The sequence below is a fragment of the Sinocyclocheilus anshuiensis genome, unplaced genomic scaffold, assembly GCF_001515605.1.
Source record: "Sinocyclocheilus anshuiensis isolate Anshui unplaced genomic scaffold, SAMN03320099.WGS_v1.1 scaffold199, whole genome shotgun sequence".
Lineage (NCBI taxonomy): Eukaryota > Metazoa > Chordata > Actinopteri > Cypriniformes > Cyprinidae > Sinocyclocheilus > Sinocyclocheilus anshuiensis.
The window spans coordinates 2334600-2361210 of NW_015552582.1; the positions used below are offsets into that span (position 1 = coordinate 2334600).

Below are 26611 nucleotides of genomic sequence, written 5' to 3' on the forward strand. Positions count from 1 at the left end.
ATATATATGTGTGTATATATATATATATATATATATATATAACAATGTATAACAATATATAAATATTAATATGTAACTTTAAGGTACTAATATTCACAAGTTAATGTGAAAAAAAAAATTTTTTTTTACTTTTGTACTTTAGGGTACATCCAAAGTGACAGCGTTGTACCTTTTTTTCTCTGAGATTATACATTTATATTCAGCCATTTCACAAAGAAAATAACATTGATTGCCATTAAAGTGAAAGTGCTTTACCTAAACATGGGAGCGTGATACAAATGCTCATTTTACATCTCTACTTTTCATATGCTTTCAATATACACAAATACTAATGGCATAATTTGATAAATTAGCCCTGTGCATTATAGGGAATAAGAACCATCGCTAAGGTTTATCCAAAAAAGTCGCTAGGTTTGTCAGTATTTATATTCTATGGAAAAAAGCCGCTTAAAGGGTCTGAAAGTTTCAAAATCTAGTGCTAAAGTCGCGCTCGTGTGTGTGAGACCCGGGAGCTGATGGCAGGGCGGTGGATATTTCTGGCGGTCAATGTGGATATTGTGGATGAGTTCTTCTGCGTCATCACGTTCTATTTTCAAACAGTGTCGCGTTCCGAACGTTGATTAAGTGACATATACCGGTATTGCGGTATTTTCAAAATTCATATCGTAACAAAAATAAAAACCGGTATTCGGTATGAACCGGTATACCGCCCAGCACTACTGCAAGTGTCCTTTTACTCATTTTTCACAAATAATGTGAAAATCCTCTGGTTTTTGCTTGGGATCTCTCATTTTTCTCTCCAAATCCTCGCTCAATCTCTTTCCCAGTGTTATCGTTGACTACAACCAATACTGTTAAAAAATTCTTTAATTGAAATGAAGCGCAAATAAAATAAAATTTAAAATTAAAATTAAAAAACTTAAATGAATATTAGAAATGTTGTCTTGGCAACTAAACGAAATCAAATAAGTTTAAATAGAAGTATTAAAATGACTAAAATAAATTAAAACTAAATAGAAATATATATATAAAAACCATGGTAATAAAAATACACATAACAAAATTACTAAAACTTAAAATTAAAACTGAAAATAGCTAATCCAAAATATTGCTAAATACTATAAATTTGTATAAATGATAATAAAAAACACTGTATCCCTTGGTATTTTTTGCAAAGGCATTTTAAAACTGTATTTTCTCTCCTTTTCTTCCCTTATAATTCCTATTCCTATGTTTCTGAAGTACAGAAATGCAATAGACCAGTTGTTTTATTTTTATGTGGTAAAATTATTGCAGTCATTATTATTGATCATTATTATTAAATTGTCTGTTTTTAAATTCGCTAAATAATTAAACCTTTTTTGAGTTTAATTAAATTTGAATTTCTACTTGATATTCTGTTTCTACAATGACGTTTCTTTTAATAGAACCTTGTGTCATTGAGTCACCTCTCACTTTGCTGCCAAAGCACACTGATGAGTCTAATTTCTCAGCCATCTAAACATTGGAAGCTATCCAACCTGGTAAACCAGCTCCTGTGACCCACTGTGATGACAAAAAAAACCCTACACACTGGAAAAATAAAAAAATATAGGATTCAATCTTGCCCATCAATCGGTGCTGCTGCTTTTGTGGCAGCAGCAGAATTGTTTTTAACACTTGCTGTAACACCTCTCCTTCCTGCCCACTTCTCTCTAACATGCACACACTCTGACTGCGACACAGAATAGAGCGTGTAATTATTCTGTGAGAAACAACAGGCCGCCACATGCACTGCAGTCAAAAGCTATTACGTCTCCGCAGATAGGTGTGCGCGTGGCGCGGCACAGTGCAAAAGAGTTAATTGGTGCCATGTGCATGAGGGATCTGCATGTCAAGTGAAGAACATGGCAAAATAGCTTAGCCTCAAACCTCCAGTGGTGAACGCTAGCGAGTGTGCGGCATTGGATCAATCAAAACACTTCATGCTGATGAGACAGAATTCCGAGCGTTCTTGACAATAAGCCTTATGATTTCTTCTTCCATCATTCAGGACACCCTCAAACAGCTCCAGGAAGAGATGCAGAAAATCACAGAGGCTCAAAATGCTCTCAGGACCTTCTCTGATTGGTTGTGCACAGTGAGGAAGAATTTCAAAATCGTTACCGAAAGGACAGAGGCTCTCGATCGCATTACAATGGAAAAGAAGATGAAGAGGCTAGAGGTATGGCCCAGTGAAAACACAAACTGTACATAGCATGTTCATGTAACTTGTACATACAAAAGAGACTATAGATAAACACTTCTACAGGGTTTAATTTTTTCCTTTTAAAGTTGAAGGATCAGATGAACAGATGAAACTGTCACCCCTTTTTATCCTGAGGTTTAACAACTATTGATTTGGCCTGGGCCTGATAAAATTACACACATACACACACCACAGACTAGGACTCTCAGCGGGCCTGGCACAGTTTTGCGCTCATGTTTGAGATCGTAAGAGCCAGTGCGTCTGTGTGTGTACAAGTACGAGTCTCTTTGTCTTCTTAAGGATATGATCAATATGTCTACTACACAAAGCAACAGAAAGCTTTAGCACGATTGCACCCTACGTGCACACGCGCACACAGCCACTTCACACACTCCCCCCACTGTGATAGCTGAGATGAAGGAATGGTCTGTCTGTGGAACCTGCTGGCACAGACTGTGTAATTGATGCAATGCCCTTGCAGCTTCAACATCACATAACACTCTTTTCCTTTACGCACATATACTACTCATTCGGTGCATATAATTCTTGTGAAGATCAATAGTGCCACACAGATGCTAATAGCAATGCCACATAGAGATCTGTACACCCTGTAATGTTAGGGGTATAGATGCATGTATTTGTGAATTAATAAACAGCCAATTAAGTGTACATTTCTATCGCCAGATCATATTTCTTTGCCCAATTATCCTTGGATCCTACACCTCTTCGCATCACTAACTTCTCATTTCCTTATTTGTGTGTGGAGATGATCATTAAAACACTGGGGCTGCTTTCCCTGTCAGTACCGCAGCAGTAGCTCCAGATCCAGCTGTCCAGCTCTCATGTACTGCTCTTTGTAGAGACAAGAGGTTGATATCATATAGAGAAGCTTCCCGCTTAAAGGTAAAGGACTAGGAGGGGCCGAGTGCAGTCGTTGCCGGAGAAACACTGCTGCAGCAGCCCCATTTAAGGCCTGGGTAATTGGGTCTTCCTCTCGTATCTCTGACTGGGGCCTCACCGGGTCTCCGCACACAGGTGTCAGGAGTCCGGCAGGCTTCAAAGTACCCATCAGAAAAGTCCACTTCAGAGGAGCACTCTCAAAACCTGAAGCTCCACGTGAATGGAGAGGATCAGAAGCTGTCAGAAACAGAAAATGTACTTGTCTTGGTTGCACACTGAGGAAGGCATGAATATCTTTCCTGTGGCTCATTAAATTATTGATTTTTGTTTGTTTGTTATTGTTGTTCTTTTTGTACCCTTTCGTTCGTTGTTTAAAAGATTCTCTCACCCTGCAGTCTCTACAGGGGGACATGGATCAAGGTCACAGCCTGCTTAAAACACTTCGAGAAGTTGCAGAGCAGGCCGTTTCCTTCTTGGATGACCCTGGAGCATCCAGACTAGAGAAGGAAGTGCGAACAGGTCGATCACAGCTCGAAGAGCTTATTCTGGGGCTACGGGAAGAGCATGCAACCCTGGAAAGGAGCATTGTGCTCTATAAAGATTTCCAAGAGCGCTACAAGAGCCAAATGCAGTGGCTTAGGGAGACTCGAGCCCTTCTCAGTTCCACTGTTGAACCCAAAGTAGAACTTTACCAGAGGAAAGCCCAGCTGAACAAGTACAAGGTCGGTGATTTGTTTTACAGTCTTTGTTTTACAGTCTTTAACTGATATGAAATCTGTACTTGTGACTAGCTTTGTCAACAAAAGTGGTAGTCCCCCTTCTTATTTTTAAAATCAGTAGCATTTTCAAAGATCTTTTGCAAGCATTAATGTATATATAAAATACATTGTAAATATATACATATATGTAAATTTGTTTTTTATTTATGATTGGCACTTTATTTATATTAAGTCCCTTTTGCTCATGAAGGCTGCAAAATACAGAAAACTGTAATATTGTGAAATATTATTACAATTTAAAATAACTTTACTATTATAATAATATACTTTAAAATGTAATTTATTCCTGTGATGGCAAAGTTGAATTTTCAGCAGCTTGATCCTTAATGATCAGAAATCATTCTAATATGCTAATTTGGTGCTCAAGTGACATTTCTTATTATTTTCAATGTTGGAAACAATTGCATTCCTTAATATTTTTGTGGAAATCATGAAATATTTAGTTTCTGCATTCTTCGATGAATTTAAAGTTAAAAAGAACAGCATTTATTAGAAATAGAAATCTTTTTAACAGTGCAAAAGGCTTTACTGTCACTTTTGATCAGTTTAATGTGTCCTTGCTGAATAATCAGTTTTTGTCTCTGTATCGTATTTCATTGTTCTGTTGTGTCCAGGCTGTAGAGCAGACTTTGCTATCACGTGATTCTGCCGTGAGCTTTGTGCTAGAGAAAGGAGAAACTCTGGTGACCCTCCTCCACTCCCCTTCCATCACAGACAACATGACCAGACTACAGGCAGACTACCAGGAGCTGTGTGGCTCAGCAAGGGTGAGTTCAAAAAGATTACAAAAACTATAATCATTTAAATGCAACATAACATGGAAAACAATTGCTTTTGTGAAATAGTTACATACGCTAATGTACATAAAGCTCCCTGCCCGGTCCACCCAGTGTGTTATAAACACTAAGCAGCAAAACTTGTCATTCAGAACATGCCGTGATATCAGAACATTAATGCATGACCTCCAACATTTACATATCAATGTTTGTTTTTAGCAATTGGGAAGGGTAACAGTCATATACATTTAGAATAATTTAAAACTAAATAGCAAATTATAAATAGTGGGGAGAAACAAATTGCTATGAATGTGTAGATTATTTCCCTTTTAAGCTTTTGAATATTAATTTGGAGGCTTTATGTGCTATTTCCTCCAAGATGGCATCCATTAACCCTGCAATCAGTGCCATGAATACTCACTTTCAAATAATTCATCTCATGCTCACAGCTGTCAGAAGCTCTTTATGGCATGAGAGTTTCCAGCTGTGTGTTTATATAGGTTCTTTAGTTTGAGTGCTTGCAAATGTCTTGATCATTTCTGTAATTTAAATATATTTCCTTAGACCCACGTTCACAGATTGGAGGCCCAGGTGAAGAAACAGGAAGCTTACCACAAAGATGTACAGGAAATTGAACGTTGGTTGTTGCAGATGTCCAGCAGGATGGTGACTCCTGACCCATCATCAGGCGGTGGCCTGGAAGCTGCCACTCAGCAGCTAGCCAGACATAAGGTGACAAATCACAAAGCTTCACAGAAGAGCAGAACCCTATAAATAACCAAACACACATCTGCATTTTGTTTACCCACATAAAAAATGTTGTCATAACAGTTTCGGTAAATATTGGTATTCACAAGAATATTTAAAGCTATTGCTAGGAGAACCTTTTGTGTTAAATTTATTTGCACATATTGTCTCATCTCAGGCTATTATGGAGGAGATAGCAGGTTTTGAGGAGTGTTTGGCTACACTAAAGGAAAAGGGAGAGGAGCTGTTGTCCGGCTGCAGCGAGCGCCTGCAGGCTCGGCTTCGCCAGCAAATTCAGAACAACCAGCAGGGAGCAAGAGACAGCTACTCTGCCATCTGCAGCACTGCCCAGCGTGTGAGTTTCCTTGCCAACACACCAGCATAAGACCAGCATTGTGCCGATGTTTACTGTGCATATAGACCTACGATAGTATATAAAGACCCACGATTAATATAGGCAGGAGTGTGATTAACGATGGACACAATGGTGCATCCGTTATTGGCCTGTAAAAATATCTGCAAACATAAAATAGTTGTTTAAACGCAGTCAATTATGTCCTATCAGCCACATAGGGGCAGAGGTCTTGGACAATTAACAACTCATGACATTTTTACAAATTACTCTGGCTTGGTTGAAAATGATAAGGGAGTTTTAATGCAGTTTTATTTAAAATTTTGAACAAACTGTTCAAGCAGCATAATAATAATTGAATAAACAATTAATAATAATAAGATTAATTGATTGATTGATTGATTGATTATTAGTTATTTCCAGTAAATTCTCCTATATTGCAATTTTTAAGTTTTAGTGCTCATTAATTGTATGATTTCTAGTCATTGCGCTGGTGTCATTGTTTATTGTCCCTCTGCTCACATCAAAGCTTTGTTCCAGCAGTAAGCTCAAGTGTGTGCCAACTTTCTGCCACACTTCCAGAACCTCCTGATTATTTTAATCCACCCTGCCTGGCTTCCTAGTTGCACAGGTCCAACTAAAGTGCTGACAAAATTCTCCTTTCAGTGTATTTGTCTAAATCAGATTAAACAACCCTTACCAGGCAGTCAATAAACTAGGCATGTCTGGCAAAGAAATGTGCTTGACATTTTGACTTCTGCATGCCAGTGTCATTACAAGAAGACCCATCAGGAGGCACTAAGAAATCATTTCTCCATGAAAGCATATCATTAAAGCCCACGGCAATGAAAGGGAGCACATATACCCCCCTTTGCAAATCACCATTTCCCCCCTACTCCAGCTCTTGCAGTATCGTTCCAAAAGCTGCCACCTGCTTTCCTCTAAGAACCCTAATCACACGCACCCCTAATATGGCAACTACTCTCTGCCATCTGACACATTGCCTGCTCAGTCACTCTCTGAGCAAACCACCCAGTTTATTAATACCTCGCCCCCTTCCCAGTTTTATTTTACCCATCAAGTCCAATTCTGTCAAAACAAGCCGAGACATTGATAGAACCTCTCCCTTATGGTTTGCTAGTTTATACCCCGTACCAACATCTTGTGCCAACCTTGCCAGAACAATGCCATCCGGTAAATCCCGCCACCTGGCAGTCTGGTCAATGAGTTCCTCGGTCTGCATGTGCTCTGCCAACTCCTGCCGTCTGCCAAAGCAAGCCTGTCGTTGCCTGCCCCCAACGAGGGCTCGTGAATTAAGAATGTCAATCAGCGTCAGCTTTTCTGCTCATGGGATTAGGGATGCCAGAGCATTCAACACCTGTTAAATGGGCTTTGCTTTATGTTGACCCGATTTAGCGTGGTTAACCGTATGCCACTCATGTCATTTTCTGTTTTGCTCCTCAAATATGTCAGAGTCATGCTGTTCCAGTTTTATACAGCTAAGGATTACTTAAAATACCCTTTGAGGTGCATAATTTAAATGTTACATTATGAATTGGCTCAGTTATGACTTCTATAACTGGTATTGTTTCAATTTTAGCTAATTACGTTTGGCCACTACATGCAGTGTGGTTATTTTAAGTCTTGAGGCAAATTATGTCATGTCTGTTTGTGCAGGTGTATCAGAGTCTGGATCGGGAACTGCAGAAGCATGTAAGTCTGCGGGATACTTTGCAACAGTGTCAGACGTGGCTTTCAAATGTACAAGAGGAGATACAGATTCCTCCACATGCACCACACTGCCTACAGGAGGCGCTAGCACAGGTATACATTTTTATGTTGCTTTGTGCATGTACACAAAAGTGGCACAATGAAGAATAAGAAAGCCAGACTCTATCATCAGTTCTTCTGGGGGTCTCTTAAATATTCCATCAGATGAAGCAGGATCGAACTCTGCAGGAACAGGCTAGTACCTATTTGCAGCTGGTGTGCTCCATCTGTGATCTTTCTGATGAGAAAGTACAAGAGACGGCTGCTGAGATACAGCAGGTCAAACTTCAGGTGAGTGACTAATAGAATTTTAAGAATACATTCATACTTCAGGTTTTAGTAGCTTCTTCAACTACAGGCACTTTATACGGAGCTCCTAAATGGTGATGGGAGGAAAAACTTTGCATTCGCTTGCAAAAACATTTCCCCATTTACAGGCAACCGCAAACTTGTTGATAGAAATAATGTGAGGTGAGAGGAAAAACTATTTATCAATGCTTTTTTTCATCGCAAAGCTTTCCAGGGGAACACAACACTTTTTGCAAGAAAGCGCAAAGTTTCTTGAAACACAAAAGCATTTAAAAACAGTTTGTGTAGGTTTTATTGATTTAAGATTTTTTATCAATTTTAAAATATGATAATACATCACAAAACTCATATTATTAGATTAGTTTGGAAAATGTTTAGAGATGCTTTCTACCTAATGCAGATCGAGGAGAGGATGCTGGAATCTCAAGAACTAGCAGATAACTGGAGAGAGATCAAAGACTTGCGTTCCAACCTTGAGTGTCGTCTTCTTGAGGCTGAACAACTCCTCCAGAGCATGTTAAGGAGGCCAGCTGAGCTCGAGCCAAAGGTTGCTCAGAACCAGCTGGACCAGGCTCAGGTAAGCGACAGCTTTGTGTCCAGATGACAGCCATTTGAAGACAGCTAAATGATTACCCATTTTTATGAAACATGGGTTATTTGAGATTTTTGAGAAACACTACAGCAAATTTGTTATTACATTAATACCTTATGCACAAATTTTGTATGGTATCTGTTTATTAGTTAATCAGATGCAGTCTATTATATATTGCTGAAAGCTCTGGTGAGCTTTGACCTCTCTTACATTTCCTGGCAGGAAGCTTCATTCATTAATAAAGATTTCTCCCCAGATTACTCGTCTGGGTTTAATTATGGATGTGTGAATTGATTTGTCAGTGCCTGTAATAGCAGCATCCAGGCAGACCCCTTCATTGTGTGTGAAAAATAGCACATATTACCATCTCTGGATGTGCTGAGAATTGTCAACAATAGATTGAATGAAAACCCCAATTACCTCAAAGCTCACTCTCTGCCAGTAAGAGAGGGTGTCATCCAGAGCTGTCCATTTTGCAGGATATCAAATAAAGACAGGCAGCATTTATTAATAACACCCCGTATTTCATGCCACAAAGGACTTTATCCAGGAGATGCGAGCCAGGCAGGTTGATCTGACCCAGCTGAGAGAGAGCATTAATAGGCTAACGGCTGGTCAGGAGTCTCCTGAGCTTATGGAAGTTGGTCGTCTGCGCTGTGCTTGGCTGGATCTCGGCAGACAGGCTGCACAGCTGCTGAACCAGAAAGAGGAGGATCTACAGAGGAGCGGGGACTATCATGACTGCAATTGTATGGTGGAGGAGTTGTTTGACCAGCTGTCCAAGAAATGGGGTCAATTGGCCAGGCATGCAACATTTCCTTTCAAATTTTGCACAACATATTTATGTTTGATAGTTGCCATGTGTTAATCTTCAGTCATTCTTCTCTTTGTTCACAAAAACACTGAATCTTTTCTAGGGGAGATATTGAAAGCACATCTGAGTGTCTGGATGCCTTAAAGAAGTTATCCACAGACCTGCAGGACCAGAGATGTGTGCTCGATGACCTGAGAAATAATAGGCACGGGATCCTGCCTCGTCTGAGCTTAGCAGATAGAGACCTGGTTAAGGAGCAGGTGGGTTACCTGGAGCAACGTTGGACCCAGGTGGAATCCCTTGTCCTGCAGAAAATCCAAGATTCAGCGCAGACACTGGAAGAATTGAGTCAAATCGAGGACCATTTGTGCGAGGCTCAAGAGTGGGCTGAGTTGCAGAAGCCATCCCTGTCTGAGGTTCTCAAGACCAGCCCCCCTCCAGATTTGGCCCAAAGCTTTCTGTTTGATCACTTGAGCTTTTGTGCAGAATTGGAGGCCAAACAGAAGCTTCTGGCAGAGGCTGTGAAAGATGCCAATAGCCTTTCCTCTCGCCTTGGTCTTAATGAAAGGAGGAAGCTGCAGACGTTGGTCCAGGAAGCACAGACAGAAGTAGAATCGCTTGGAACTAAGGCGGCTCAGTATCGTAAAAGCCTCAGTAAAGTGTTTACAGAACGAACACAATTCCTACAAGCCCTCGACAGAGCAGCTGAATGGATCAGGAAGCAAGAGCAGAGGACTCTTGCAGATGATCATGTGGCGCTCCTACCAAATGTACTACACAAGCAGGTGTCAACTTGCAAGAATTTTACCAGCAGCCTAAGAGCATATCAGGTGGAGCTTACATCTCTTTGGGTACAGGGACGAGGATTAGTGAAGGATGCAACTGACGAGGAGAAGAAGGAGACCCTTCAGAAGCTGGAGGAGTTGCAAGTTACCTTCGAGGCTTCCTTGCAGAAAAGCACGGAGCATCTGCAGCATCTGGAGAAAGCGCTTGTCATTCGGAAGTACTTTAAAGTGGACCTTGACAGGATCTGCGAGTGGCTAAAACAAGCAGAGGTAGCTACATTTCCAATTACTGACTTGAGCGGGAATGATGAGGAGCTTCAGAACCAGCTGACTGAATACCAACAGCTTCATGATCATGCTTCAGAGTATGAAAACCTTTTGCTCATTGTCCAAAGGGCAGGACAGGAGATTCTTCCCACCTTAAATGAGGTTGACCACTGCTACCTAGATGAGAAACTCAATGGCCTTCCACAACAATATAATGACATGCTGTTGTTGATCAGAGAGAAACGCGACAGGATCCAACTAGTGCTTTTGGACCGCAGGGAGTTTGAGTCCCTCATCGATGTTACACGAAAAGCTTTGAAGGAACTTCAGGAGAAATGTGATGGTTTAGAGATGAAGTCAGCCAACCAAAGCCTAGAAGAGGGAGAAAGATTGCACAGCAGTTATGAAGATCTCATGAAAGGTCTTGCAAATCTCTTTCAGGGAATGAAAGATCTTAGGGGTAAAACTCAGGATTATCTTGTCATGGGTCAGCCATATGCTCCTGAAGTCATTGACCAGCTAGTTTATCTCCACGACAGTCTTAACCAGCAGATCGAGTGTAAGATGAAAGAATTAAGGAAAACATTAAAATTATTAAATGACCATCGAACAGTTATTGAGAAAATGGACTATAGCATTACTAGATTAAAGGGACAGCTTGGCAAACTAGACTCCGAAGGAGATGAGGAGACAGATGCCATGGAGAGATTATCTACACTACACAACCTATCAAGATTTCTTGAAGAGGTTAGTTCCTATCCAGAGGGTCTCAAAGCACAAAATGACTCAAAGACCCTTAAGACTCAGGTTATCTTCAGGGAGGAACAACTTCTTACTTTAAAGCAAGAGATTAATACACACACAGAAGAATGTGAGAGAGGTTTTATGGGAAATAAGGATTTTCAAACTGATATTAAAGTATCAATAGACTGGCTCAAGAGTCTTTGGGATCGATTAAGATGTCCATTAATGTTTGAAGAAGCAAAAATTGAGATTGTGCTCCTCCTTGTGCAGGAGGAGGTCAGGTCACTGTCAGCACTTCAAGAAGAAATGAAATCTAGGTTTAGAGTATTAGAATATGTTACTAATGAAGAGAAACAGAAGTACATCAACGATCAAAAGCCATTTCCAAAAATCTTTGAAACCACTTTAATGGATATTCCAAAACTAAAGGGTGATCTACAACAAGCTGTCAACACCAAACAGGTAAGGTATTATTAATTCCTGACAGTCCGCCTATGTTTTCTGACTGAGTAATAAAATACTGAAGGCTAGCTTAATGTTTCTTTAAATTGTGATGTGCTTCCTCAGGTGGCCTTGCAGTCTATTCTGTCGCTGCTCCAAGGATACCACCATTCCTTGCAAACTGTCCAGCAGTGGTTTGAGGACACTGGTGCTCTACTTAAGCAGGCCCCACAAGAGGTAGACCTGGAGAAAATTTCAGACTGCCTCAAGGAATTAGAAAATATAACAGGCCGGGAACAATCTGTCAAGGGTACGATGCAAAAAATGCAAGATCTAGTTCCTCAAATGGGTGACTTTTTGAGCCCTACTGTAATGAAGCAAATCCAGCAACATTGTGAGGAGTCTTATCATAAGGGCACAGAGGTCTTTGAGCAGCTAAAACAACATCAAGACAACTTGCAACGGTAATGCTAATGAGGTTATTTGGATATTTAAATAGATTTAAATAAGGCGCACAAGACCCAAACTTGTATCTGCCTGTTGCACACTTTATTCGTCACTTTATTTCTTTGTTAGAAGCATAACTCAGTGGAGATCCTTCCAAGATGAAACAGATGAAGTTATCAGGCAGATGAATGAAGTAGAGAAAAGGATGACGGAGTTCACAACTGCCAGAGCAAACTCTGAACAAGATGCTGAAGACAAGCACTGTTTATACCAGGTTTATGACTAAGCATGTGTTTCATTGTCTACTTCTTATACATTGACTTTAAATTGGGTGTTGCAGCTTTTCTAAATATTTCTTATTTCTTCTTTTCTACAGAATATTATGTCACAAGTTCAGGGTCTTGAAGATGCACTGAATGGACTAAAAGTTAAAGCAGCACAGTTTGTTCAGCCTGCCATAAAAGACACTATTTCTCAGTCAGTTTGTTCACTGAGCCATCGGTGGACTCGGTTGTTCGGTGTTGCTCGAGCTCAGGTGAAAGCCCTCCAGGACTCTGCATGTAACTGGAGATGCACCAGGGAGAAGGTAGGGAAGCTTCATGGATAGACACTCTCAACTCATTACACTAAGATACTCTTTATATGATTCTGCATGTCAGAGAATGTAATCAAACGAATGCAATAGTGCAATCAGATACAATACTTGATTGAATAAGCAGGCAAAATGCCATAAAATGATTGATTGATGCCCGAATAGTATATTTTTAAGTAAATAAACAGACGAAAAAAAACATAAACAGTAAAAGCAGTTATTCTGTAAGCAGTGAGACACTGTAGTAGAGCTGAATAAATCTTGGCTGTGGTTCTGTGATCAGACAAGAGCATCAGTTGCCGGCAATGGCCTGAGAATGATGTAATGCTTGGCAATGACAGTCCATACAAAAATAGCCCAACATGGAAGTTGCCAACTCACCACTTCTCCCATAAATCTCTGTTGCTATCACAGGAAATGACATCATTGATGGAGGGATATGCTGTGTAACACACTCTATTTACTTTTTTATATATCAGATTATTCAACATGAATACTTTAATATACAAAAGATTATTGAAGAGACATTGCTATCCAGACATCCATATCAGTAGCATGTTAGCAGTAACTGTTTCTTGTTCATTTTTGGCAGTGCACACTTATTCTGTGTAGTTTCTTTGTGACCTAAGCCTGTTTCATTATTCAGCTGAGGATATGACATCACTCAGTAAGAATGAGTCAGTTGCTTGCAAAGCTGTATGTAGCACAGAGAGAGTAGAGTTTGTTTTGCTTTTTTAATCAGTTTCATCAATAATTCATTATTAAGAGTTCCTTGATGTCCGCAGTTACTGATGTCTGAATCTTCTCCTTTCGTTTAATAAATGACAAACCAGGGATAAATTACACTGCATTAATTCTTAATGACTCACTTTGATTGAATCTAAAAATAGTATTTTTTATATCTACATGAATCTGAATGAACGTTCAAAACTTGTAACATCACTAACATGGCAACTGAACATTTAAATATTTAAAAAATATATACATAAAAAGAACAACATAAACAATAAAAAAATTTTAACAATAAAATAAATGTTATAGCATAACAGTAGCACATATTAACAGCTGTAGAATCTGTTGGAGTAACCAATTCCACATCTCTCTGTGATTAGCTGGAGAAAATGCGAGCTGTCTGTGAGGACCTGCACAGTCGTGTTCCTGACAACATGGTGGAAAAAGCCTCTAGTATGGCAGCCCTACACAGCCTTCTGGAGTACCATGATTCCTTCAGTCGAGAGGTGGAAAGAGAGAGCAGCGCCCTGACCCTCCTCAGACACCATGTGCTCAACCTGTTCCTCCATCCTCATGCCGCTGCATCCACCACAGACAGCAAACACAACCAAGACAGTCCATGTCTGCTGGAAATTCAGAGCATTCAGGAGAAATATGACGAGTATGAATTTCTGTCTGTCTGCCTGTCTGTTCTGCTCTATCTGTCATTCTGTCTGTCCTACTGCTCAAGAGCAGGTAATAAATCCACTAAATGTTTTAGTTATAAAATTGTAGAGACAACAGTAACTTTTTCAGTTCGATTAATGTTTCATTAACACTTGAAAACATCTGCAGAAAAATGCTAACCAAACCAAATGTCATGAAACCAATTCCAGTAATTTTAGAAAAATTTCCAACTCTACTTTTCTCTCATTTGCTTTTACATCTTCTATCATTTGCATAATATGTATCTTTTTCTCCCTCAGTCTGTTGCAGCAGGTGTGTGCTAGCAGGCAGCAGGTGCAGGTGGAGCTGCGGGAGAGAGAGGAAGTGGTGAGGGAGTTGGGCCTGCTGAAAGGCTGGATTCAGGATACCCAGGGGCTGCTGCTGAGCCCCACTGCAGACCTGGATAACCTGCTCACTGACCTGGAGGTAATGCAAACCACCTTATACAGTGTAGGAGATGCAGATAGTACTGGCATTCTAACATCCTACAACCCAGTTTACTTTACTGATGATAAGTATGGTATGTTTTTGTGGTTTCTGCTAGACGGCTCATGGAGGCATGCGGTCTCACCGCCAGAACCTTGAGCAGATTGCAGATCGCCAGCAGATGAAATACCAGGACCTCAAGGCCACCCTTCCTTCAGAGATCAGCACCCAGCTGGCAGAGGTTACACTGGCTCTGGGTTCTGCAGAAGATCAGGTACCTTCATTCATTCTAGGAATGTCAAGAATACAGGTACAAAGTGAATTCTGGTGAGGGATTAATGTAGACATGTAAAAATATGATTTGTGTCAAAATGTAAGATCTGTGCAGTAGGGATATGCCGGTATCAAATTTTCATGTTGCGATTAATTGCTAATGCTTTTATCACGGTATACGGTATTATCACGATATTGAAATGTAGTTTTTAAAAAAAGTGCTGTCATAATACAGTATAACAGGTTTAATAACTTTTTCTTATAACAAAAATAACTGAACATTTAAATGCAATAAAGCAATACAGAAAAATGTATAAAGTTAAGTTTTACACAGATTAAAGTGCAAAAGAACTATAAAGACCAATAGGTATCACTTTACAATAAGACCTTTACAATAAGACCAGTTTTTAAAAAAAGTGCTGTCATAATACAGTATAACAGGTTTAATAACTTTGCGCTTCTTTCACACAGCATACAGCGGTGTTGTGCATTTTGACCAGTTTATGGGAAAAGTATTCTTAAAATGCATTCAAAATTCTGAATAATTTATTATATATAATTATTCACTGTATTTAGAAGTGCCCACGATAACAATACCGTGCACGTTCATTACCGTGATATATCGCATTACCAAATACCGGCACAAGTCTACTGTGCAGTAGGCATTGCAATGTAAATGCAGCCAAAAAGACCAGTCTAATTTGGTTTAAAAGAAAAAAACAGAAAACCAGTAACTGGTATTGATTTTGACTACTGAAAATTTGTCTCTTTATCACTTCCCTATTTATTTTTTATGTGCTCAGGTGCATGCACGGGAAAGAGAGGTCCAACATAGCAGAGATATTAAAGAAGACTTTAACTCCAGACTTCAGGATATCTCACAGAAAGTCAAACTCATCTCTTTGAAACTCAAGCAGAAGGCTGTGGATGTTGAGGAGGCTAAAGAGGAGACAGAGGTATGAATACTGCACAGTCTTTGGAAGCTGTGGTACAGACTCTGCCCTGATTACTGAAATGCACAGTGTAAATGATGACAGAAGTGTACTTTAGAATGACTTCTGTGCAACCTGATTTCTAAATATATCACGATGAGTGGAATTCATAACAAGGCAGTGTTATTTTAGTGTTATGTATGATTATAGTCTTTATTTATAGCTTGAGTAATTTTTTTTTGTCATTCTTAATGTTTTTTTTTATATATTTATATTTAGGTTTATTTTAGTTTGTCATTTTAGTACTTCAGCTTATTCAAATTAGTTGCCAAGGCAGTTTTCATTTAAGTATTTTAAGTTCTTTCACTTAAACTTTTTCACTTTTTCACGATAACACTTTCATCTTTGCATATTTGCAACTTTAAACATATTTTTTCTATGTTTCTTTCTCTATTAATCCAGACTCTATTTGAGGAGCTAGATGAGTGTGGTCGTGCTCTGTCTGAGCTAGATGTGGCAGTGCAGGAGTTTGGTGAGCAAAATCCTCTCCTAGCCAAACAGCTTTGCTCCAGCCTGAGTAAACTGACTGAGCTCCATGCTCAGACCAGCAGACTGGCAGAGGGAAGGACCACATGCCTTCAGAAGGTCAGCATTTGGGGAAACCTGGTTAAAAGCAATGATTATTTTTGCAGTTCTGTTTGTTGAAACTTCATCTTCAAATTTGATTATTTTTTTATTAAAATTCATTCAACAAATTGACCTTTTTCTCTATTTTAGGCAGAAAAGAACTTTGAAGAATTTAATGAAATGCTGACGTTAACTCTCAACTGGACAGAAAAAGCAGAGACTGTGGTTTCAGCCAACATCATGTGGAGTCCAGCCTTTCAGATGCAAGAGCAAATCCAACACCATCAGGTGGTGACATCTGCTTTAGCCAGATCAGATCACAGTTTCTCAGAATATTCAGTGGCTGTTGGGGTAGAAATGTAATGTTATTTTGTGATATATCTCAATCAGGCCTTATTGCAAGAGTGGCAAGATCTCCAAGGAGTGTTTGATGGTCTGGTGGAGAGGGTGGGACTGCTGGGGGAGGTGGTCCAGACAGATGCTCTCCACCAGCAGGTGGCAGAACTGAGCAGACATGCTGAAGAGCTGCAGCAGAGAGCCAAAACAAGACTCCTGATGCTACAGGACGCAGCCAAGGTTATACATAGCAGCATGTCACACTACATAAAAGTATTATAATGAAAAACTAAGAGTATTGCAGTGGGCCGTGCATGTGCCCATGGTCTTTTTGGCTCTAGTTAATATTTTTTCTGTGACGTGTCATTCTGAATAGAATTACGGTAAAGGGTCAGTGTCTCATTTTCAGTTTTGTAAACACCTTTATGATGATTTTTCCATTTTATTATAATGTCATCTCAGCAAATTAAAAAAAAAACCTGCACTATCACTGCTTGAGTCTGGTCAAGCTTCAAGTCTGCTGTATATTTAGAAAGACATTGCCATCTAGTTGCCAGTTAGATTAGCAATGTAATTCTTCATCGTTCTGTAGCTTCTTTGCTGAACGAAATTGATGTTTGTTCATGAAATTGCCGTATGCTCACCACACTGCTTTAACTTAACATTGTTTTATAGTTTTATCTTAAACCATACAATCAGAAATGTGCATAAAATTTGTGCCCATGAATTAGTCCTCACTCCTCATAAAATGTCTGGCTTAATGCATGCCATAACTATATAACTGGCATCGTGCCATGAAGAAATTGGATTATGTGCTTCCATTTTTTATTAGAGAGCAGATTTATAACTTTTAATTTTAAAATGTAAAGGTTTCAGCAAATGTTTAAATGAGACTCGCTTTTCGGTTTTTGTGTGTGTAATGGTATAGAGATTTTTCTAGATGACTTGTGTATTTGACTGATTATATGTCTGAAATTCTGCAGTCAAATATTTTTGTATAATCTGTTGTTATCTATATTTATTAGGGCTGGGCGATATAGCTAAAAAAATGTATCAACAATATAATGTTTCATATCGTTCGGTATCGATAATTATTGACATTTTTTATAACCTTTTTTAAAACAAAGAGCAATAGAAAAAAACGTTTAAATTTAACCACTGTATTTTTAAATTAACCCAATTTATTGAGACAAACGACAAATATTTTTTGTTTTAACAGTCAAACACAAAATAAAATTTCTAATGTTTTATATGCAGATTAAATAGGTCTGAAGGAAACTTTTGGCTTGTCTCTCGAGGCCACAGGAGGGCGCAATGAGCAAAATAATGCAGCACATTAAATTGCCAACGTAAAGGAAATAACTGTATAAAAAAACGTGCATTACGTCTAAATTAACTCATATAAATCAAACATTTTGCAGTCAAATGCAAATGTTTATTTTAAATTCGACTAATATTATTATTTTTTCTTCTCCTCATCACAGGCAGGCACAGCACTCAATTCAGCACGTGTTTGTGTGTGCAGTCTGCGTCACTCATAGCATGTGCCTATATCGTGCGCAATATCGAACATTTTTTTCTATCATTATCGAAGAGGGTGTACTGTCGATAAATATCGATACCGTTTTATCGCCCAGGCCTATATAATTAACGGTTGTCCCAGGAAACCAATTTCCTATATAGTTGTGCATGTCAGTTTATTTATTTATTTGTTTGTTTTGGATTCCTCATCCTTGCTCTCCTTCTTTACTGCCCGACTTTGGAAAACCAGGACCACCAATATAGTGCACACTGTGGAATTTTGCCAAATAATGCCTGTGCTCTGTATTTTATTCATTGTTCGCTGGAGAATTACATTGATTTGGTTTAAAGCACCACTTTATACAATTTTAGGCCCACTTGAGCTGCTTGTATTTTGTGGGCTTAAGTCTTATCATTTAGCAGACATTCTCTGAAGTAAATCACTCTGAAGTTAAAGGGCTTTAGTGTCTTGCTCAGGGGCACTGTGGTGATTTAGCAGGGTTGTGAACTCCTCTGGTTCTGAGTCCCCACATGATTTAACCTGCAGTCTCACTGTTGAATTAGTGGTGCTGTGGACTGAAATGGGTTTTTCAATACCCGAAGCCAGTCAAAAGTTTTTGAACAGTAAGATTTTTAATGTTTTTTTTAAAGAATTCTCTTCTGCTCACCAAGCCTTCATTTATTTGATCTGAAATACAAATGTTTTTTGAGCAGCAAATCAGAACATTAGAATGATTTCTGAAGGATCATGTAACACTGAAGACTGGAGTAATGATGCTAAAAAATCAGCTTTGAAATCACAGGAATAAATAACATTTTAAAACGTATTCAAATAGAAAGCAGTTCTTTTTAATAGTAAAAATATTTCACAATATTACTGCTTTTGCTGTATTTTGGATCAAATAAATACAGGCTTGGTGAGCAGAAGACAATTCTTTAAAAAACATTAAAAATCTTACTGTTCAAACATTTTTGACTGATAGTGTATATCCAAACGGCACAAAGGGGAGCTAGTGTTTCTGTTATTAATCAACCAGGTGCTTTTATTCTGCCAAATGCTGATATATCAATCCCCTGTGTATCATAGCATCACTCTTACAGGCTCTTTTATCATTCTCCTTTCTTCTTCTTTTTTCCTCAATTGTACAATTTTTCAGTGTTAAAATGCTAATAGTGGGACTATTGAACAGCAGCCTGAAAGTGTTTTGAATCCTTTTAAAAATGATTATTATTTTTGCAATTGAGTTTGATGCTGCTTGAAATTACACACCATGAAAGCATACCCAATGGAATATTTAATAAAATATACAAATATTTGTCTCTGTAAAGCCAAATTGACATTGAGCTGAACACAATGATCTTACTGTGTGTTTCTCTGTTTAGGACCTGGGGAGACTGGAGAGTGATGTGAAGAGCCTCCATCAGTCCATAGAGAGAGTACAGGAGACTCTGGCCTCCCCTGATCTGGCACGTCTCAGTCTCAGAGAACAGCTGACTCAAAGACAGGTACACCGCTCACTCTTAATAACTTCTACTAACACATTTCTTCATTCCTCTGATTTATCTCATTTATCGTATACTGTCAGATACAAATGCAGTCATTACATTGACATTGACTGCTTACAATGTATATTGTTTTAAGAATGTTTCAATATTTTTCAAGACCAGAAATCAAGACCGAAATACTGATTAGTAATAAAAAAAATAATTAAAAAACGATTTTTCTGTGTACTGACAAGAAAATCACATGTGCTGATTTTATCACTGGTACCATCAAACTAATGTTGAATATTTGTTGCTTAGCTCCTGTTGTCAGAGATGGAGGGTCTCAAGCAGCAGGTGCAGGCTATGCAGATGTGTCAGAGTGCCCTCCGGCTGCCAGAGGACGTAATTGCAGCATTACTGCTATGTGTTACTGCACAAAGTCTGCAGCAAGAGAGCAGCCAACTCCAACACAATACCATTCAACAGTGCAATATATTACAGGTATCTGCACACAGATTACAGCGTATTCTTATGTAAAGGTATTTATATTGATTTTTCAGTTCAGGCTTTCATTTAAACTTTTATGCTGATATGAGCTAACCTTTAAGCTATTAACATTATAAATGGAAAAAATGTCCCCTTCAGTGTATCTGCATAGTTTCGTATAGCAGGGTCATGGGGCTGGGCACTTGGGGTTTTAATGGCTCATTTAGCATCTCTCTTCTCATTCCCCCAGGAGGCCTTGGTGCAGTATGAGCAATACGAACAGGAAGTCAAGAACCTACAGAGACTTATTGAAGAAGCACACCGTGTTATTCAGGATGGCCCTGTTGCTACAGGAAACATACAGGAGCTTCAGACACAGATACAACATCATGAGGTGAGGAAGGACATCCTTCTTTCATACTTTATATTTTCACAAATATAGATGCTTAAGGAGTAATTTGTATGTTTTAAACACTGTTTCTTTAAGTAAGCAGTGGTATCTGTTATGATCATTCTTGCTTGGTGCATCAGTCAGTCCCAATTCATTGCAGGCGTGTTGTCTAAGCTATCACTCACCATATTGCTTTGCTAGTCGACCTTCATTCGGTTGGAATGAGTCAGGCCATAAATTCCTAGCCTTTTCTCAATGGGTATAAAAGTAGTTCTTTGATCTTTGACCTCAATCTGTTTTGTCCTGAGTGGCATCAAATTCTTTCTTTCTCTCACGCCCTTTTGCTCTGTTTCTTTACATTTGCACACACAAACACATTCACACACATGAAGGCAAGTAGGGCTGCACAATTCACCAAAATGGTTTATCGTTTGAATGAAGGGATTAAAACAGCCATAAGTATTAATATTATAATTTTACAGTTTTTAACAAGTTATTGTTTTTAACATTTTATAGTAATATTAATATATAATCACACATTATTTGGCCAATAGTGCAGCCCTACAAACAAGCACAGTAAACGTGGAGTTTTTTAAATGTCGCATTTTAAATCACAATCACAATTTGTTTCAGAAAAATTGCAAATAGATTTTTTAGGGCTGCCCAAATCGCGCAGCCCTAAAGCCACCAAGAGCCAGTTTTAAACACACCAAATAAAAATAAACCTAAACCTGTACTGAATCTCACATCCTCGTGTTTTATTAGTAGTTGAGTTAGTTCAGTTGGGGTGGCAGCTGTGGCTTTATCACCCAGGGTTATTTCCTCTGCAGAGCAGAGTGCTGCAGCTGCAGCTTTCTCTCATTACCAGAGACTGGCCTGTCTGTGTGTGTTTGTGAAAGAATGACAGTTAAAGAGAGAGAAAGCCGGGAGGGGGACTCCATGGGCCGTACAAAATCTTTAATGTGAGCCCCTTCCTCCCCTCAGTTTTACGCTCGCGCCCAGTTCTTTTGTTTGTTAGGAAAACAGCTTCGGGATTGGTGGAAGGAGAGGAAGTAAAGGGAAGGAAGGAAAAGAAGTAAACAGGAGGGGGGAATAGCCCCTCTCACTGAGCTCATTTCCTGTTCCCGAGGTCTTTGTGTTTGTATGAGTGTGAGTTGGCCAGTTTGGGGGAGGGAGTGTTCTTCCTCTCTCTTCTCTCCTCCCACTCTATCCAGTTGGCCGAGCTCTGTGCCAATCACGTTCGCCGTTGCCTGAAGGCTTGGGCTTGTCGTCCTTCTCCCACGGTGCTCTGATTGGCTACAAGCTCAAAATGCCTCTGACTGAGTGATTGCTCGCCTGTACCGTTTTTTCTACTGCAAACAGACAGAGAGGGGGAATTTCTCAGCTCAGCTCGCTGGTGCCGCTCTCTGCATTAACCCCCTTTTCACACCTCATCTATGGGACTTAATCCAGGACGTATATTTGGACTTAAACCAAACGCGTGGACCTTGGTGGAATAATAACGTAATGTGTCATTGTGACAGGAACTGGCCCTGAAGATAAAAGGATACCAGGAGCAGATCTCGGCCTTGAACTCCAAGTGTAAGATGTTGACTGTGAAAGCCAAACATGCTACCATGCTTCTGACAGTCAGCGAGGTTGATGGACTCTCCGATGGGTTGGAGGAGCTGGAGGATGAGGAGGAAGAGATGCCCGAACACCCACCAGCACACCCCTCTGTTTTCATGGTGAGTGATTTACATTTACACATGTTAGGGCTGGGCGTGGTGTGCTGGGTGCTCTTTTTCCTTTCACTGTCAGACGAGCATCCCATGGGTCTCTTATTTCTCCCACAGGGTTGTATGTGCCTCTACATTGTACATCCCTGCTGTTGTTTGTTGCCGAAAGAGGAAACAGGATGAGTGTGTTAGATGGCCTTGACTTTGTCAACATTAGTTGTCTTTAGTTGGGCCGTACGGTTTCACTACATTGCATCAGTCATGATCAGGGCTGGATTCCACATTAACCGCCAACAATTCAGCTCCAGCTGTGTCGCTCAGTCCTTACTGACTTACAGAGAAAGGGGTGTAGCTTTGCAGTAGTTCAGCAGTCATTGTATCTAGATCTAAATTTAGCCTAATGGTGGAGAGCTCCAATGGTTTGGTTCAGATTACTTTAGTTTATGCAGGCTAGCACAATTCATTATTGTATGCCATCTTAGTGTATTTTTACAGTGAGTCTGTGCATATCCTCTGACCAATTTCCTGACCCGGTTCATTCCTTTATCATGACGAGAGGTCTGTGAAGGGCTTAGTCATGGCTAGTCATAACAAATGTAGTCTGTCTGTAATTCTTGGGTGCTGCTTTGCAGGGTCTTATTGTTTTTTATGTTTTTTTTTTACTTTAATAATAATAAGACATTTTTCTTGAAGACAGTTCAGTATATCACAATCATTTATGAAGGATCATGTGACAATGTAGACTGGAGTAATGACTGCTGAAAATTCAGCTTTGCCATCACAGGAATTTTTTTAAACATTTTTAAAAATTATAACCAGCCCCAAACTTGAATGGTAGTGTACTTTTTCCAGCACCCTAATATTCTTCCTCTGGTTTTCTTCTTCTTTTGGTGCTTTACTCCTGTTTCACTCTTTATGTATCTTTCTCTTTCTTCCTCTGCCTCTTTGGCTCTTTAATGGTCAGATGACGGCAGGCCGTTGCCATACTCTCCTCTCTCCGGTCACAGAGGAGTCTGGTGAGGAGGGCACCAACAGCGAGGTCTCCTCTCCACCCGCCTGCAGATCGCCCTCACCCGGGCCTAACGCTGAAACCTCTCAGGTACCCCGTGGCTCTAACCCATACCTTGCTAGCCCTTGCCAACCTTATCACATTTAATCAACTTATCCCTGATCAGCCACTAACCTAATTTAACTCAGTTTAAACTTAACCAATCACTTTCATACAGTAGGCACTGCTCTGTTCTTGATTTGGATACAAATGTTAGTCTGTGGGTTTCCACGATCATGGAAAACCTGGAAATATCTGAAAAAAAATTATTCCCTGGAAATGTAGAGGTGTTGTTTGTATTTTTTATTTTAACATACTTTCTTCTATCTCATCTTAATATGCAGATACAATTCTAAGTAAGGTTGATTTCCTTGAAAAATGTAAACATTGTGACTCTTCAATGCTTTCAGAACATTTCTCTGTTTGTTTGAGCTTTTCAACCAGCCTGATACAACAGAACTGAATTAAGAAATTAACTTAGGGCAGGACGACAGTATCTCTCTGTCCAACCAATGGTAGATAGAAGCATTTAGTAGTTATTATTTTTTGCCTTTTTTCACTTTGATCCACAAGTGGCACAGAAATTGCACACTTCAGATTTAATCTATCCTAAAGACCATGGACATTTCTAAAGAATATATTGTGTGTATTATACAGTAGTGTATATTCTACTATATAATATATCCATCACTGTTCAACAGTTTGGGGTTGCAGTAAAAACAGTAATAATGTGAAGTTTTTTTATAATGTAAAATAACTGTTGCTCTTTTAATATTTTTTAAATGCTGAATTTGAGCAGCCATTACTGTAGTCCCTCTATTTTTCTGCTGACTTTTTCTTGAGGAGCAATAGAAAACAATTTTTATTCTGACCAGGCCCAGCGTCGGGGGGGGGGGGGTTTTGAATCTATCCTAAAGACCATGGACATTTCTAAAGAATATATTGTGTGTATTATACAGTAGTGTATATTCTACTATATAATATATCCATCACTGTTCAACAGTTTGGGGTTGCAGTAAAAACAGTAATAATGTGAAGTTTTTTTATAATGTAAAAAGCCCCCCCTGCAATAATCTGAAGGACCCACCCCCAGAATACGAAAAAAATTGCGGAAAACAATCTAAACTGAATGCGATTTCAACTGAGGGGCACCCCTCGGATATGATTTGTGCCACCTCAGATTCAATTTGACCCCCTCCAACCCCCCAAAATGTGTCGATTTTAACTATTCGATGCAGACCATTACTGGTGTATTTAGAACATTCACTGCTAAAATCAAACGCTTTGTCTGGCGCTATTCAGTGTTTTCAACCGCATAAAAATTATTCAGACATTTAAATTAATTACTACCAAAAAAGACATTTGTTAAATACACACTGATGTTTGTGAGTTTGTTAAATACACTGGTGTCTAAGGAAAGCGGCAATAATCCTTTCAATTAAAATCTGACAACGTGTCTTATTCATATAGGTACACATTGTGTAGTTAACTATAAAGTTCACTCTATTCTTCTCCTAGTTTAACGGTGACTTACTTTTGGAGAAATGGGTGAATTTACGTGATGTTAAACCAAAGATCCAAAACACCCCCATCCTCTTTTTAGAATCATACAAGCCCCCCAGGTTGTATGTCCTGGTTGTATGTCCTGGACTGATTCTGACGTTTTTTTTTTAAATGATTATATGCACATGTAATGAGCTGTAGTTGACACAGATTTGAACATGGCCTAAGGGAGTGACAAAGATGTTTTGGTTAGCACAGATTCTTTATGTGTTTAAGCATCTGGAAAAACCCATGGTTAACCATTTGGTGTAATCATGTTACTGGGTATGAGTGCAACATCTGAAAAATTCAGGCAGAAACCCGCATAAGTATCACTACTGTTTTATTGTATTTTAAGAGGACCAGCACAATTTAGTTTATTATTTATGCATGCATGCACACACTCTCATGATGTAACGTCTTTCGTAGGGTTCAGGGCGAGCTCCTTTAAGCAGAGCTCCACTCCAAGAGCTGTATGACCCCTCCATGGAGTCAGCCGCCTCAGCTAACCTGGACGACCTACAGCGTTCATGGGAGACTTTGAAGAATGTGGTGCATATCCATAGATGCTTCTCACATTACAAAATCCAAAGTACGTCTTCTGTTGGTTAATATACATTTATTTACAGATCAGTGAGAAGCAGAAGAGCCTATATGAAGCTCTGGAGAGGCAGCAGCACTATCAGGAGACCCTGCAATCTGTCTCCACAAAGATGGAGTCCATTGAGACCGCACTAAACGAAGGCTTGGAGCCAAGCAAGAGTCCAGAGAGCCAGATGGCCGCCCACCAGGTGAGAGAGACAGAGGATCAGATGAAGCAAGATGACTGCATTAAAGCTAGATCACATAAAAACTCAAGCCTACAGCTGGACTAGTGATACGAACCAGAGGACAGGGTTACCCTCTAGATTACCAACTTCTCCTGTGTCTAAAACTAATCTCTTACCTAGAAGTATCTTCATTTCCGTGGCATTTAGCCTTTTAATGTAGCTTTACTGTTTACAACTAGAGCAAATCAACTTACTAATGAAAACAGAATTGAATTAAAGCAGTTTCCTGATTGGTGGTTGTTCTTCAGGCTCTGATGGATGAGATCCTAATGCTCCAGGATGAGATCAGTGCACTGCAGACCTGCTTCTCCCAAGAGCTACAGTTGGATGAGGACAGTTTGGAGGCAGATGCCGGAGACCAGCTGGCCCTGCAGTCAACCCTCACTGTGCTAGGAGAGCGCATGGCCACCATCCACATGAAGGCCTCCGGAAAGCGCCAACTTCTGGAGGTGAGCAGGAATAACAGCATGCAGAGAAATGGATATGGCTGATAAATAGTAGCAAAAAAAGATTTTGGCATGTTATTTTGATTATTTTGCGTAATGTAGTTTGAGTGACGAATGGAGCTCAAGTGTAGTTTAGGCAGACCACGGCGTGACAGCCAGCATCAGCTGATGCTCAGCTGATTGTAACTCCTCCCACTACAATTAAATAAGGTATGTAAGTTAATCCGTTCTCACACTTGTCTTCATCTGTCGCACAGACATGCGCTTAGTCGCACAGAAACTCGCTTCTAGTTCAGTGCCAGACACTTGCTCGACAGCTTCAAAATTTAAATTGTTGCACAGATACTCGCTTAAGATAGCCTTCTAGTTCATCATGATGAAAAGGATTGTTCCCCACATGAATTTCAATTCAGATTCAGTTTCGTGATCTTGAACTCACAATTCACCGCATCGACCAGTATAAGTGGCTTGATCTGGTTAAATTGAGCATCATTCTTCCCTCTCATGGACTCATGGAAAATTTTGTCTGATGTACATCAGTTTTCTGTTAATACTCTCACCAGTCGCCTTA

The 26611-nt window shown here is 39.5% G+C and overlaps 1 protein-coding gene across 7 annotated transcripts in view; it reads left to right on the forward strand.

Moving 5' to 3' along the window:
• Positions 1 to 26611, forward strand: part of LOC107665323 (nesprin-1-like) — a 133934-nt gene that overhangs the window by 61418 nt on the left and 45905 nt on the right. For all 7 annotated transcript variants that reach the window (XM_016456151.1, XM_016456146.1, XM_016456149.1 and 4 more), the window contains 28 exons: positions 2033 to 2203; positions 3523 to 3849; positions 4521 to 4673; positions 5247 to 5414; positions 5608 to 5784; positions 7459 to 7605; positions 7717 to 7842; positions 8261 to 8437; positions 8991 to 9256; positions 9370 to 11524; positions 11630 to 11967; positions 12080 to 12224; positions 12327 to 12536; positions 13655 to 13935; positions 14240 to 14405; positions 14524 to 14679; positions 15482 to 15634; positions 16073 to 16255; positions 16388 to 16525; positions 16628 to 16813; positions 19478 to 19600; positions 19898 to 20080; positions 20316 to 20459; positions 21980 to 22183; positions 23139 to 23273; positions 25194 to 25316; positions 25394 to 25555; positions 25843 to 26043. In XM_016456151.1, coding sequence (XP_016311637.1) covers positions 2033 to 2203; positions 3523 to 3849; positions 4521 to 4673; positions 5247 to 5414; positions 5608 to 5784; positions 7459 to 7605; positions 7717 to 7842; positions 8261 to 8437; positions 8991 to 9256; positions 9370 to 11524; positions 11630 to 11967; positions 12080 to 12224; positions 12327 to 12536; positions 13655 to 13935; positions 14240 to 14405; positions 14524 to 14679; positions 15482 to 15634; positions 16073 to 16255; positions 16388 to 16525; positions 16628 to 16813; positions 19478 to 19600; positions 19898 to 20080; positions 20316 to 20459; positions 21980 to 22183; positions 23139 to 23273; positions 25194 to 25316; positions 25394 to 25555; positions 25843 to 26043 — 7098 coding nt within the window. The remainder of the gene's footprint in view (positions 1 to 2032; positions 2204 to 3522; positions 3850 to 4520; positions 4674 to 5246; positions 5415 to 5607; positions 5785 to 7458; positions 7606 to 7716; positions 7843 to 8260; positions 8438 to 8990; positions 9257 to 9369; positions 11525 to 11629; positions 11968 to 12079; positions 12225 to 12326; positions 12537 to 13654; positions 13936 to 14239; positions 14406 to 14523; positions 14680 to 15481; positions 15635 to 16072; positions 16256 to 16387; positions 16526 to 16627; positions 16814 to 19477; positions 19601 to 19897; positions 20081 to 20315; positions 20460 to 21979; positions 22184 to 23138; positions 23274 to 25193; positions 25317 to 25393; positions 25556 to 25842; positions 26044 to 26611) is intronic.